Raw genomic sequence first — 13,943 nt, forward strand, 5'->3', positions numbered from 1 at the left:
TTGTCATCCCATGGTCGTCATCCCTGGGGTCCCAAGCTAACAGAAAGAAGAAAGTGAGCTAAATACCAGCATTCATCTGTGTCTTTCTCCTGACAGTGAGCACAGCTGTGACCTACTCCCTCGCACTTCCATTGCCATGGCTTCCCCAACATGGTGAACTGTACTCTCCAATCATGAACTAAACCAAGCCCTTACTGAAGTTGCGTTTGCCAGGTATTCCATCACAGTGATGAAAAAAGTAGTTAAAGTGGGTCTTATTGGGTTAAAAGTATTATTGTCTGTCTTTTATACATGGGAAACCCATTTATGAGCCCAGGGGCTGGTAGGTTTCAGAATTAAGGTGCAAGTCTGAGACCCTGCAACTCCATTGCACACACCTCTGTAACAAGACAGTTGGAGCATGAAACATGGCCAGGAGCTGAGATCTGCTATATGTGCTTCCTCCGTCAGTGGGAAATGTTTGTCTTCGTGAGTCCTCTGGATGTTATGGCATCTTGTGGAACTCCGAGTTAATCTTTAGAGAGGATAGGGGCCACACAGGTGTGACCAGGTTCCTTCTTGCTCCTGATCTGCCCTAGCAGCTCTATCACAGAGACATCATTCAGCCCAGGAGAAACAGGTCTGAGCCTTTGGGCTGCTCCAAGATTATAGGATAGAAAGAGGGTGGTTCCCGCCCCCCACCCCTGCCCATGGGGGCGCACGCACACTGTCTCACACAACCATACATACCCCGGCACTTCCTGCCCTTGACACTTCATGTGCCAGAAGTGACATCACAGTTTCTGTAGAGTCTGCCTTCTCAGCTCCACGGCTCATCCACCTCAAACTCTTGCCCTCAGCCTGAGAATCCCATCAGCCTCAGTGCTGGAATCCTGGCTTGGTCTAAGGCAGGGTTGCTCAGTGGGCAGAGCCGTCAAAGTGGGAGAGTCTACGCTTTGAACTCCCTGACTTCCCTCAGCTCCATCCAGGACACCTAGGTGTGCACAAACGGAGCTCCTCAGGGCCCTCGCCTTCACCAAGGCAACACCTGAAAGAGGCAGGGACCACTTAGATCTTGTCTGTTGCCAGTGGTTCAGAAGCACCTGTGCTCTCAAGTGCGGTCAGTGTGAGCATTCAGAGTGAGCTCTGCTTGCTCCAGATGTGCACTCTCACCTCCGGCCCAGCCAGACGGAGCTCTCCAGGGTTGCCTGAGACAGTTGATGCCCTGCTGCTCTGGGTGGGTCATTTGCAGTCATTGTGATTAATGCCAAGTTTACAAGGGGTAGAAAACCGCTGCACCTCTGCCTCTCTACCCCAGCAACAGCCGGGCAGGTGATTACCCGGGTTAATTAACAGTTGGTGACTCTCCGCCCACCCTCACCAGGCTCACCCTCCCTTCCGCCTTAGGCCCTTCCTTGATAACCTCTTCCCCTAAGGCTCCTGGTGACTCCTCAGCCTCCAGTACTGTCTCCAGTGACTGAGCAAGTCACGCAGGCAGCAGAGTGGCTGATGGTGCCAACCAACCATCTCGGATGGCGGGAGGTGAGTCATCTCTTTGACTGTGTCATCTGTTACTTTGACTGTGAACACGGAGAGGGACGTGTAGAGCGGCCAGCAGTGATGTGAGCAAAGGCTGCTTCTGTTCTGTCCCAGCACTCTCTCCTGGCCTCTACAGGTACCTGCACACTCTGTCTCTCTGTCTCTGTCTCTGTCTCTGTCTCTGTCTCTGTCTCTGTCTCTCTCTCTCTCTCTCTCTCTCTCACACACACACACACACACACACACACACACACACACACACACAATTTAAAACATTATAACTAAGGATAGGTGTGGGGCCGCAATCAGGAGTATGCTGGCTAGTTTTATGTAAACTTGACACAAACTAGAGTCATTCTGGAAGAGAGAACTTCAGTTGAGAAAAACGAGCCTACCAAATTGGCCTGTGGGCAAGCCTGTGGGCAAGCCTGTGGGCAAGCCTGTGGGCAAGCCTGTGGCATTTTCTTGCTTGATGATTGGTGTGGGAAGGCTCAACTCAGTTATGGTCTGTGTCACCCTGGGCTGGTGGTCCTGGGTGCTATAAGAGAGCAGACTGAGCAAGCCATGAGGAACAAGCCAGTAAGCAGCGCCCCTCTGTGGCCCCACACCTATCCTTAGCTCTAGGCCAGCTAGTGCTACATAGTGAGACCCTCAAGTAATGGTGATGATGATGGTGATGATGGTGATAGTGATGGCAATGATGAAGAGGATGGTGGTGATGGTGATTGATGGTGGTGATGGTGATGATGTTGGTGATGGTGGTGATGGTGGTGATAGAGATGTGAGAGTGATGAAAACTTTTTAAAGAAGCCAGCCTGGAGGGAAGAGGAACACTCTAACATTTATATTAAAGACCACCCAGATATTAGTGCCAGCTCCAGCACAGAACGGTGTGTGTGTTTCTGTCCTTCTGTTAAATATATTCGTTCTATCCCGTCATTTTTACCATCTGTAAGTGCCAAACTATGAACTGGCTAATCAAACATTTGTACCATTCTTTTCAGCACGAGGATTCATAGTCACTCCATGTTAAAAAAAAAAATTATCTTTCCAGATAGAGTGTGCTGTACCCAGAGGGAGGGTGTGCTATCTTGGGTTGGGTAGGGAGGCAGGAACACAAGTAGCACCCATTTCTGTAGCAGGATTAGGGATGAGTCAGACACATATTTGTGTAGGAAGATGGTAAATCCAAATGGACAAACTGGTTGTAATAACTGGGCTGGTTTACTTGGAAATGACCTAGGGGGCATGGGTGTGGGGTACGGTGAAAGAGGGTAATTTTATATGAGGTTCATCAGACGTCCAACCTACTTCTGTATTCGCTAGGAATTTTTCCCAAGTTCAAAGCCAGAAGACTCCGTGTAAATAATAATATTAAAATATCGTGCCGCCATTCGGGTGACACCCAGGAAGAATTTTAACCCAACAGCATGCTACAAAAAACAAAGCCATGTTTCGTAATGTGTGTGCTGGGTAACAACTATCTGTTTAAGGTGGACTGGAAAGGACTAAAACATCACTTGTGGTTATCCTTGGTTGGGCAGATTATGGGTGTTTTGTTTTGTTTTGAATTTGGGGGGAACGTTGAAAACCTCTGACCTGCCGTCCTGTTCGGTGATGCCGTTGTGTTTTCTGTGGCACTGCTGACACCAGCCATTAGAAAGCCACTTCTGTGGTCACTACCCATGTGGTCATGGATGTGGTCTTTAATGTCCTCCTCTCTGCCCTGGACTCTGGCTTTTTAGACGTGTGTGCAGGCGAGGTGACAGACAGAAGCAGTTCCCACCACATGGCATGCGTTAGTGGCTGCGTATGACGTGTTCCTCTAACATGGATTTCTGTCTGCTTTCAGTGACCTGGATATGATTTCCACAAGGGTGATGGACATTAAACTTCGGGAGGCTGCTGAAGGCCTTGGGGAGGACAGCACAGGTGAGACCCCAACTTGCCCTGCTTTGGGGGAGAGCTTTGCTCTGTGGCTTTCTTTGTGGAGGGGAACATCCAGCCCCTGTACCTGGTCTGCTCAGACAGCCCCAGCTCCACGCTGTCTCTGGGAAGACAACAGCCTCGCCATTTAATGCCATCTGGCAACGTTTCTTTTCGTTGCTCTCCAAAGAGTGGGGTCTTTGACTGTCTTTTTCCTTTTCATGAAAGCAAATATGGCCGTGTATTTTATTTGAAAGCAAAGGAGCAGGGGCTGAAGCTGGAGCACCTGCACTTCTTGGGGGCAGGGGGGTCATATTCAAGGCCAGATTGGGCTACACACAGAGGCCAAGGCTAAATGGCTCCATTTATCACTCAAAGGTATGCATAGGAGGTTTTGTCAAGTACAAGATGAGCTGATCCTCCAGAGAAATTCCATCCAAAGAGCCTCTTTCCCTTCTCCAACTTCTACAAGGCCTTTATCTTAGCCTCCGCTGGGCCAACTTCCAGCATGAGTCATTACTTCAGAACACATTCTGAGAACACCTAGTCATGGGACTGGTGTTTATGTCTTGATACAGTTGTGAAGTTGATATTAAAAGTCACTGGTCTCCCTCCATGCACATCCTTATTGGTTCTAGCCATTTCACTCATCTTAATTTGTTAATAAGGGTCTCCAACCCTCTCCTGTTCAAATTCAAAGTCCCAGATGTGGTTTTCTTTGAGTTAGGTCAGGAAGGATAACTTCCCATGATGATGACCCCATGGCCAGCTGTTGCCTTCAGACACTGATTTTGGTGCATTCTACTTGTGTATGAAGATGGATCGTTCAGTTTACATTAGGACCAGTTTTTGTCACACTTCAGTAGGTACTAAATAAATCCAAGTACAAAGTAAGGGTATTTTAAGATGAACCCTAAGTGGAGAAAATGGTCATTCAAACTGTATCATCTCATGGGACACTAAATTATTGCTTTTTAAAATAAGAAAATGTTATAGCAAGTATTTAATTTTCCACAAAATTAGCTTTAGTAGAGGCAATTTGGTCACCATGAGGAATCAATTTTAGAAAATAAGGGCATCTGTGTATTGGGGTTTTTTGTTTGTTTGTTTGTTTGTTTGTTTGTAATAATAGTGAACTTGTAATAACCAGACCAAGTTTTCCTTCTTAAATTTTGAACATTCTAGATGAAAATGTGAGTCAAAAGGAAAATGGTAGCTTAGAAACGTAAGCAAGCAAATTTTCCTTCAGTTTTTTACTCTGAAACTTGGAATCCCATTTTCTTGTTGGGCAAGATGGGGAGGTGGGTAGAAGGTGATTTTCAGGATCCAAGGAGACTGTCTAATAGCAGGCCTTCCCTTGGATAAGCTACAACTGTAGGGGTCTGAACCACAGATAAAACAGCCCTCCTATGCACATGTAGTCTTAGTTGTTTGATTCGGAAAATCCAGAGACCCTCAGCCTTGAACGTGGGTCAGTAGTGCTCCTGGATCAGACTTGACCCCAGGGACTGTGCAGAAGCAAAGCATCTTCTTGAAGGACTGTCAAACTGTCTTACCTAGAGAAGGGCATTTGGGAGGTAGAAACCAGACATCATGAGTTCAAGGTCATCCTCAGCTACATAGAGAGTTCAAGGCTAGCTTGGGATACAATCAACCCTTTCTCAAGCAAACAAATAAACCAGCTAAGAGGGGCTGGAGAGATGCATTGTGTTTAAGAGATTACACAAGCTCAAGATCACGGGGGACCATACAGAAGGCAGAGAGAAATGTGAGAAAATGGGAGACGTCTAAGAAGACAGAGAGCTGAGAGCAGGCCTGTGCACACATTCACATGGGCTTGGAAAGGAGAGGATGCCTGGAAAATTCTAGAATTGTTAAGAAAGAAAAACAAACAACGGCCTGGTCCGCAGATTTAAGATGCCCGGTGAGGGCACGAGAGATGGTTCAATGGTTAAGAGAGCTTGCTACTCTTGCGTAGGACCTGAGTTCAGGTTCCAACAAAGCCACCTGAAACTTCAGCTTTAGGCCAGACGGCACCCTCTTCTGGCCTCTGCAGGCACCTCGTGTGTATGGACATATATACCTAGATAAAAATCAATTAAAGAAAGAAAGAAACCCAAGGATTCCTAAGAGGAATAAAAGGAGTAATACATTAATAAAAGGAATAAACAAACAAACAAACAAACCAATGACTCCTAAGAGGAATTAATAAAAGGCAACAGAAATACAGTGGGAAAGACATAGAAAGCCAAAGTTCAAATTAAGAGTCTTAAATCCAAGGAGGAGAGAGATCTACCATCATAGGAGCAAGAAGAATCACTGCTGATTGATTCTTAACAGTACCAATCTGGAAGGCCAAACCTAAGGAGGACATCTGTCAGGACTGAAGGGGAAACAGAGGCATTGTCAAAGACCTACGCCTGCCACTGATAGGCTCCTTAAAAATTGTGAAGTAGAAATTGACAACTAAAGAAAAGTAAATAAAGCCTTTCTCTCTCTCCTCTCTCTCTCTCTCTCTCTCTCTCTCTCTCTCTCTCTCTCTCTCTCTCTCAAATTGTTAAGACAAATTTATTTATTTTGAAAATTAGTACGGACATATAAAATATAAACTCAAAATGAAAATAGCAGAGCCCAAATCGTCATCTCTAAAACAGAGAAGGAAATACATTGTTTTCTGAGCATTATGAGAAGTTTATGGAAACTATCAATATATGAAACCATAAAGTAAGTCTCACCGGATCTGAGTAGAACAAAATTCAGAGTGCATTATTGCACTCCAATTAAATTAATAACGAGGAGAGAGAAGTTTGACAAGTGTTTGGAAACGAAGACGCGCCGTTCCGTACGGCACACAGATCCAGAAATGCGTGATCCTGGAAATCAGAAAATACTTCGAGCCAAATAATAATGGAAACACAAAGTTTTATGATGTGTAGAACTTAACAGATCTATAGGGAACTGCCTTTCCTGAAGTATTTTTATTAGCAAAGCAGGGAAGGTTTAAACATTGTAGGCTTTCCTCAAAAGAACCTTTAAAAAGAAATCGCAAATCTGGCTCTGAGGGTGTGGCTCAGGGGTCCAGCTCTCGCCCAGCTTCCAGAGCCCCAGAAGACCTAACTCTTCACAAGTCATTGGTATAGTTGACCAGGTGAAAAGATGGAAGCACAAATAACACTGGGCATGTGCAAGGACACACACAGGTGCTCGACACACAAGTGCATCTTGGTGGTAACTTTTGCCAGTAAATTTTAAATGTTAAGGTGCAGATGAATCCCTACGAATGTGAGGTAACAGAACAGACTGAAGAAGTTGGAACCGGTTGGTCCTGTAGCTGTTTAAGAAGCTGGGTCACAAAACCTAGGAGAGGAAGAAATTGAAACAAAGGAGATGCTGACTAACTTTTGAGGTGCATGTGACCAGACTGATTTAGGTGTCTGTATCCAGGCAGTGCCTGTGGAGGCCAGAAGAGGGTGCCAGGTTGCCCAAAGCAGGGTTTTCCATTGGCATAAAAGTACACAGTTGTCACACTCTGCTCTGAGCAGCCAGGCTCCCACCCGGACTCTTCATGCCCTGAGCAGCACCTGGGTGTCAAGGCTGGAGGCTTGTTTACTTGTGAGAGTCTCCAAGGACACCTAATAATCTGTTGACTACTTGAAGGCCAGGTGGTATCCCTGTCAAATGCAAAGACCTCCTGAGAGACTTTCAGCACAAGCTCTGGATGGAGAACCATCTGCACACAAGATAAACATTCCGTGATGTGAAAGGAAGTTTCCATCAGACATTGAGAAAACTGCCGTACAATGTTTGTTTCCTCTGGAGCAGTGACGTTTGCCCGACTCTTGCTGGCAGAATCTCAGGTTGTTCCCCACATGAATTTGAGGTCATTTCAAGTTTCTGAGGGGACTTTGACACAAAAACAATTTAAAAGACCCTCTCATATTTTAAATCAGTTCTGTTTGGAATCTACTTAATAAAGCTGTCTTAGACGGTTGTAACAGCTAATTTCTGCTGTGTCACACAGCATGTTTGTATGCTCTGATCCTGTTCCCTTTTACCATCCCGTCTTACATACAGATACTCAGAGAAGGATAGAACATGGCTGAACTGCCCTGGGGGAGTCATGGGCTTCTGGGTCTGAGAGGCCCTGTGGGCAGGAATGAAGGTGACATCGGAGGAACACACTTTGGCCACAACCTTTTCTCTGTAGCAGTGGCCACAGTTTTCTCATTTTTCTTACATACTCACCCCAGCACACAATTTTAAACATGAAATAAATCCTTAAAAAATAATATATTAGAAAAAACTTGGATTATCACACAGCCCTCCCTCATCTGACGTTATGTGTATGGAATATTTACTATGTGTATTCCAGAGATTTGAAGAACATGGTATCTAGAGAGGATGGTTGCTTGGATTTGGGTTCTTTGCTCATGTCCAGAGTTCTTGGCTCATTTACTAGTTGGAGAGATGGCTCAGGGGTTAAGAGCATCGGCTGCTCCTCCAAAGGACCCACGTGGTGGCTCACACCTATCTTATAACTCCAGATCCTGGGACCCAGAGCTCTCTTAGCGCCTCTTTGGGCAGCGCATGCATGGAGCACACAGACGTACACACATCTATACACACACATTTTTAATTTTTTAAAAAAAGATAGGAACCAATATTTGTTTCAGGGGTGCAGACCTTTCATGTCATGTCTGTCTGCAGTATGCTGAATCCCTGGTTTCTGGTCACCTGTGTCCCTCATACACCTGTACTGCTGGTCACCTATGCCCCTCACACACCTGTACTGCCGGTCACCTGTGCCCCTCACTCACCTGTACTGCCGGTCACCTGTGCCCCTCACACACCTGTACTGCCGGTCACCTGTGCCCCTCACTCACCTGTACTGCCGGTCACCTGTGCCCCTCACACACCTGTACTGCTGGTCACCTGTGCCCCTCACACACCTGTACTGCTGATCACCTGTGCCCCTCACACACCTGTACTGCCGGTCACCTGTGCCCCTCACTCACCTGTACTGCCGGTCACCTGTGCCCCTCACTCACCTGTACTGCCGGTCACCTGTGCCCCTCACACACCTGTACTGCCGGTCACCTGTGCCCCTCACTCACCTGTACTGCCGGTCACCTGTGCCCCTCACACACCTGTACTGCCGGTCACCTGTGTCCCTCACACACCTGTACTGCCGGTCACCTGTGCCCCTCACACACCTATACTGCCGGTCACCTGTGTCCCTCACTCACCTGTACTGCTGGTCACCTGTGCCCCTCACACAACTGTACTGCCAGTCACCTGTGCCCCTCACTCACCTGTACTGCTGGTCACCTGTGTCCCTCACACACCTGTACTGCCAGTCACCTGTGTCCCTCACACACCTGTACTGCTGGTCACCTGTGTCCCCCACACAACTGTACTGCTGATCACCTGTGTCCCTCACACACCTGTACTGCTGGTCACCTGTGCCCCTCACTCACCTGTACTGCTGGTCACCTGTGTCCCTCACACACCTGTACTGCTGGTCACCTGTGTCCCCCACACACCTGTACTCTAATACATTCCTGCTAATCTTTTTTCTTTTTATCTGAATAGGAAAGAAAAAGTCCAAATTTAAAACTTTTAAGAAGCTGTTTGGGAAGAAGAAGAGAAAAGAATCACCCTTACCCACAGGAAACAGCACCTGGAAGCAAAATCCGGCCAAGAGCGAGGTTATCGTTGTTGAGGAGTCAGGGCCGGTGTATGACTCTGAAGATGAGCTGGAGTAAGTTGCTTTTATGTGTGTCTGGCTTGTGAGCCTCAGGAGGGGACATTGGGCACAGGAGGTGTCCTTTCACTGTCTTAGTATCTTGTTAGGCTCCTGCGCCTCCTACCCAGCTGGGTGTTGTGACACCCTTAGGAGTTCCTCGGTACGTGGTGTGTCCATTAACTTTTCCAAACACAGGGATGGAGAAAGGTGGGGGAAACCCGATTGTGTAGTTGCTACCTGCTGGGTAAAAAGTCACAGTAACCGGGGCTGGAGAGATGGTTCAGTGGGCAAGAGCACTTATCTGTCGCTCTTGAAGAGAACTGGGATTCGGTTCCCAGTACCCACATTATGGCTAAACCATCTTCTGTAACTCCAAATCTGAGCTCTCTGATGCCTCTGAGAATGTACATGTATGACGCGCATATGTGCATGCAGGCAAATCATGCAAAAGCATAAAATAAAATTTCATAAACTCCTTTTTTAAAAGTAAGTTCACAGTAAAGCCTGGGAAGATGGCTCCGTGTAGGTCCGTAACTCCAGAGCTCCTGAAGCAACATGGGAGGCAGAGACAGAACACACTCCAGAAGCTCATGAGTAAGCTGGCCTAGTGGCAGTGGTGAATAAAAAAGGGCCTGTCCCAAACAAGTTGGAAGGCAAGGACTGCCATCTGAGCTTGCCTCTGATGTGTACCTGGGCACTGTGGCATATGTGCATGCCAGCCCCCCTACACACACACACACACACACACACACACACACACACACACACAGGTTTTTTTTTTTTCATTTTAACAGCACAGTAGTTTCAAAAGATGATACTATGAACCATAACAGAAATCAACAAAATCAGCCATACGTGACTTGGGAGCCTGCCCAGAATCGCATAGCAGAAAGGGCAGGATTGGGATACGGACCCTGGTTTAATTAACCAAGAGTGCCTAAGGATCTGGAACACAGTACCGAGAACACACTTGAACGCTGACTGAGGAAAGGCGCACTCCCTAGAGCAAGGCCTCAGATAGAGCAGCCATGGCTTCTTGTCTGGACCTAACAAATTCAGTCACACTGGGATGGGCACTCAGGTAGCTCTGGGTGACAAAACTTCTTTTGTAACTTGTAATTCATCACAAGACAGTCGTGTGTCTCTCCCAGTTACCCCGACGGTTGTATTCTGGACTGAAAAGAAGAGGAAGCTTGTAGTATCTTTTCAATGTCAACTCTCAACATCAATTCTCATTTCAGGGTAAAATGCCAGCCAGAAGGATATGGCTCCAGAGACAAGGACAGGGCAGCCTGTCTCTAGAGGCAGAGAAGTTACACTGGCCACTTGGTGGCACTGTAAGACTTAAGATGGAGAACAAGAGGTCCTGCCTCCTCCTCCTCCTCTTCCTCTTCCTTCCCTTCCTCCTCTTCCTCCTCCCAGAGCTAGCTAGAAGCAGAATGGGCATGTGGGTACCTGTAAGACTGCAAACTTGTTGTGGGAGGGGTACTCCTGACTAGCCCAGGGAAACTAATCCCACCCCATCTCCTGGTGTTTAATAAACAAGCTTGGAAGTGATTTCTCCAGCCACAAACAGTAGCTAGAGGACCAGGCTCTGGGGAAACCCATACATGGGCCATGTTCCTTTTTGTAGGAACCCAGGGAAAGTGGGACAGGGCCCTTGATATGTCCATAACTAGCACACAGTAGGAACATGATTGACGTTAGTTAATGAAAGAAAGATGGTGGGGGTGCCGGTGGAGAGACAGCTTAGCAGTTAAGATTCTATACCCTTCTACAGAGGACCTGAGTTCAGTTCTCAGCACCTAGATGAGGTGGCTCACAGCTGCCTGACTCCAGCTCCAGATTTAACCCCTCTGGCTTCCGTGGGCACCTGTCTGTAATTACAGGCACCTGTGCTCACATGCAACCCCTCCTCCACGTGTGTGTGTGTGTGGGGGGTGTAATTCAGGATAAAATTTTAAAAAGAAAAGAAAAATTTAAAGGTGATTAGAGATCCGGTACAACCAGGTCCTAGAAGGAAACACGATGTTTTCAAGGTCAACACTGAGGAGCAGACCCTTTCTTTAGTCTCTATGAGACTCTGTCATTAGTCTCTGCAGCAACTTCTGCAAGGTTACAGGCAGATGGCCTGAACTTTGGTGTCCTGGTGCTGGCTTCATCGGTGACAGCCCCCTGGGTCCCTTTGCCTCCAGACACATTGCTCTCAATACACTTGAGTTAAAGCCTTTGTTCTCCCGGTTCTATATTGATTTAGATCATCGGTTCTCAACCCGTGGGATTCCACCCCTTTGGGAGTCACATACCAGATACTCACATTATAATTCTTAATAGTAGCAAAATTACAGTTATGAAGTAGCCACAAAAATAATTTCATGGTTGGGGGTCACCACAACATGAGGAACTGTATTAAAGCATCTCAGGGTCAGGAAGGTTGAGAACCGCTGCTCTGTGCACAGAGGTACAGAGACTGACCTGGGGGAGATGTAAGTGTGGCTTTCTTCTGCATCAAGAGACCTCTATCCCTAAGTAGATCAGCTCCGCTGCTGCTGCAGTTTAGCAGGTCAGTGTCAAATACTCCACCAATCTTGTGGTTGTTGTTTTAAGATGTATTTATTTATTCTATACAGTTTTTTATTTATTTATTTTATACAGTGTTCTGCCAGTGTGTATGCTTGCAGACCAGAAGAGGGCACCAGATCTCATTACAGATGGTCGTGAGCCACCATGTGGTTGCTTGGAATTGAATTCAGGACCCCTGGAAGAACAGACAGTGCTCTTAACCTCTGAGCCATCTCTCCAGCCCTACTCCACCAGTCTTAATCCTGAGTGGTCGCTGTCAGTACTCCACTGTTTGTACCTGATACTCTTAACATGTGGAGGATTCATTTCCTCAGTGCAAAACAGTGGCTTTCTAATGCCTTCGTTTATTTTATACTTTGCTAACTGAGTTTCTTCTATGGAAAACTTTTCTTTATCAGGAGGGAGAGATAGGTTAGCAGTTAAGAGTACTTGTTACTCTTGGAGAAGATCTGAGTTCAGTTCCCAGCACCTTCATGGTGGTGTACAGTCTTCTGTAACTTCAATTCCAGGAGATCCGATGTCCTCTGATCTCCACAGACACCAGGCATGCATGTGTTATACATTGTGTAGGCAAACCCTCACAAGTGTGTAAATGAAATAAATCTAAAACTTAAAAAAAAAAAAAAAAAAAAAAAAAAAAAAAAAAAAAAAAAAAAAACCAAAAAAACCAGCTTTCCTTTGTCAACTTAATGAGAGCCTGAAGTACAATCTGTTCAGGAAAAAAAGAAAAATAATGCTTGGTTAGTGTTTGCTTGGTGTCCGTTCCCGGAGTGGTCCCTGATACCATCGCACCTAACTGTGACCAAAACATTAGTTTTCTTTTCTTTTTTTCTCTCTAAAAGATCACTGTAAACATTGTATTTAAAAAAAATATTTTTAAATTTTATTTTATTTACACAGAATTCTGTGTAACCTAGACTGGCCTCAAATTCACTACACAGTCAAGGACAACCCTGAACTTTTGAGCATCCTCCTGTCTTTAGGGTGCTGGGAGTATACATGTACGCCACTGCACACAATCTTATGTGGTACTCCAGAATGAACCCAGGGCTTTGTGCATGGTAGGCGGATGCTCTGCCAAACGTGCTACATGCATATTGACTCCAAACACACTGATTTCAAATAAATTTGGTGTGCCTTGATCCATAACAGTCTTTATTCATTGTCTCATCTTGCACTATGGAGACTTGCTTCCGATTGGCTCCCACTCTCTGGTCTTGATCCCAGCCACTTCTGAAAGCCTCCTTGCTTTCCTGCACAGGAAGAAGTCCCCGCTCGGTGTGCCGTATGCTTCCTGGCTTGGATCTTTTTCACAAAAGTCATGTTTCCTTCCTGTCAGAGAGAAGTTGTCTCGGAGATCACAGAGTGGGTGCGGTGGCCACGATGGCTACTCAGCTGTAGTCTCTTTTAGACTGGGTCAAACTAGGAAATCGGTTTATTTCTGAGAGAATTCTGAGCAGTTCATTCACTGACACTTTGCAATTCCAGGGAAGATGAAACCTCCGACCTTATTTCTCTGTATCCCATTTTCTGTTACACTGAAAAGCTTGGCTTGTGCTGAAATCGCTGTTTGCATAGCAGTGGCTTCTCTTTCCCTATTTCCACAGTGATCCTCCTGCCTCTGACTGCCCAGTACTGTGCCATGATGTGCCATCATGCCTGCCACATAAAATTAGGCTGTTCTTCCCCCAGTCTTAGACTTTTCCCTTTTGGATTGACTGTATGTCTTGTTGTGTAACACACTGTATATTTCCAAAGACAAAATTGTAACTGTTGTTACCTTTGACCCTGTCTCCCCATCCAGTTCTTTCCTTCCCACTTACAGAAACCATACTCAGGTATCTGCCACTGTATCAGTTTTTATTTTTAAAACCATTAGCAGGCACATGGGCATGCTCAGTACATGCTTGCATATATAGCCACCTCTGCTCAAAGACAGCTGATGTGCCACACTCTTCTGTCCTGTGTGTTCTGGTTTTATTTGGTGTTTTCTGGTAAGCCCACACCAGTGCTGAGTCCCCATCCCCTCCATCCCCTGCCCAGTCCTCTCATTTGTTAAATCAAATGGAGCTCATTTGATTTAACAGATCCCCCAGGGGTTTTCTTCCTATCTTTTCCGAGGCCTCTTCCTGCTGCCTCTACTTCTAGTTACACCTGGACTGGAGGTGTT

The 13,943-nt window shown here is 46.3% G+C and overlaps 1 protein-coding gene across 5 annotated transcripts in view; it reads left to right on the forward strand.

The window, feature by feature from the left end:
• The window catches only part of Cracdl (CRACD like), a 113,903-nt gene that overhangs the window by 71,357 nt on the left and 28,603 nt on the right, over positions 1–13,943 (forward strand). For all 5 annotated transcript variants that reach the window (XM_076915042.1, XM_076915043.1, XM_076915040.1 and 2 more), the window contains exons 2-3: positions 3,371–3,450; positions 9,037–9,205. In XM_076915042.1, coding sequence (XP_076771157.1) covers positions 3,381–3,450; positions 9,037–9,205 — 239 coding nt within the window. In that variant the 5' untranslated portion in view covers positions 3,371–3,380. The remainder of the gene's footprint in view (positions 1–3,370; positions 3,451–9,036; positions 9,206–13,943) is intronic.

This window comes from Arvicanthis niloticus, chromosome 17 (genome assembly GCF_011762505.2).
Source record: "Arvicanthis niloticus isolate mArvNil1 chromosome 17, mArvNil1.pat.X, whole genome shotgun sequence".
Taxonomy (NCBI): Eukaryota; Metazoa; Chordata; class Mammalia; order Rodentia; family Muridae; genus Arvicanthis; species Arvicanthis niloticus.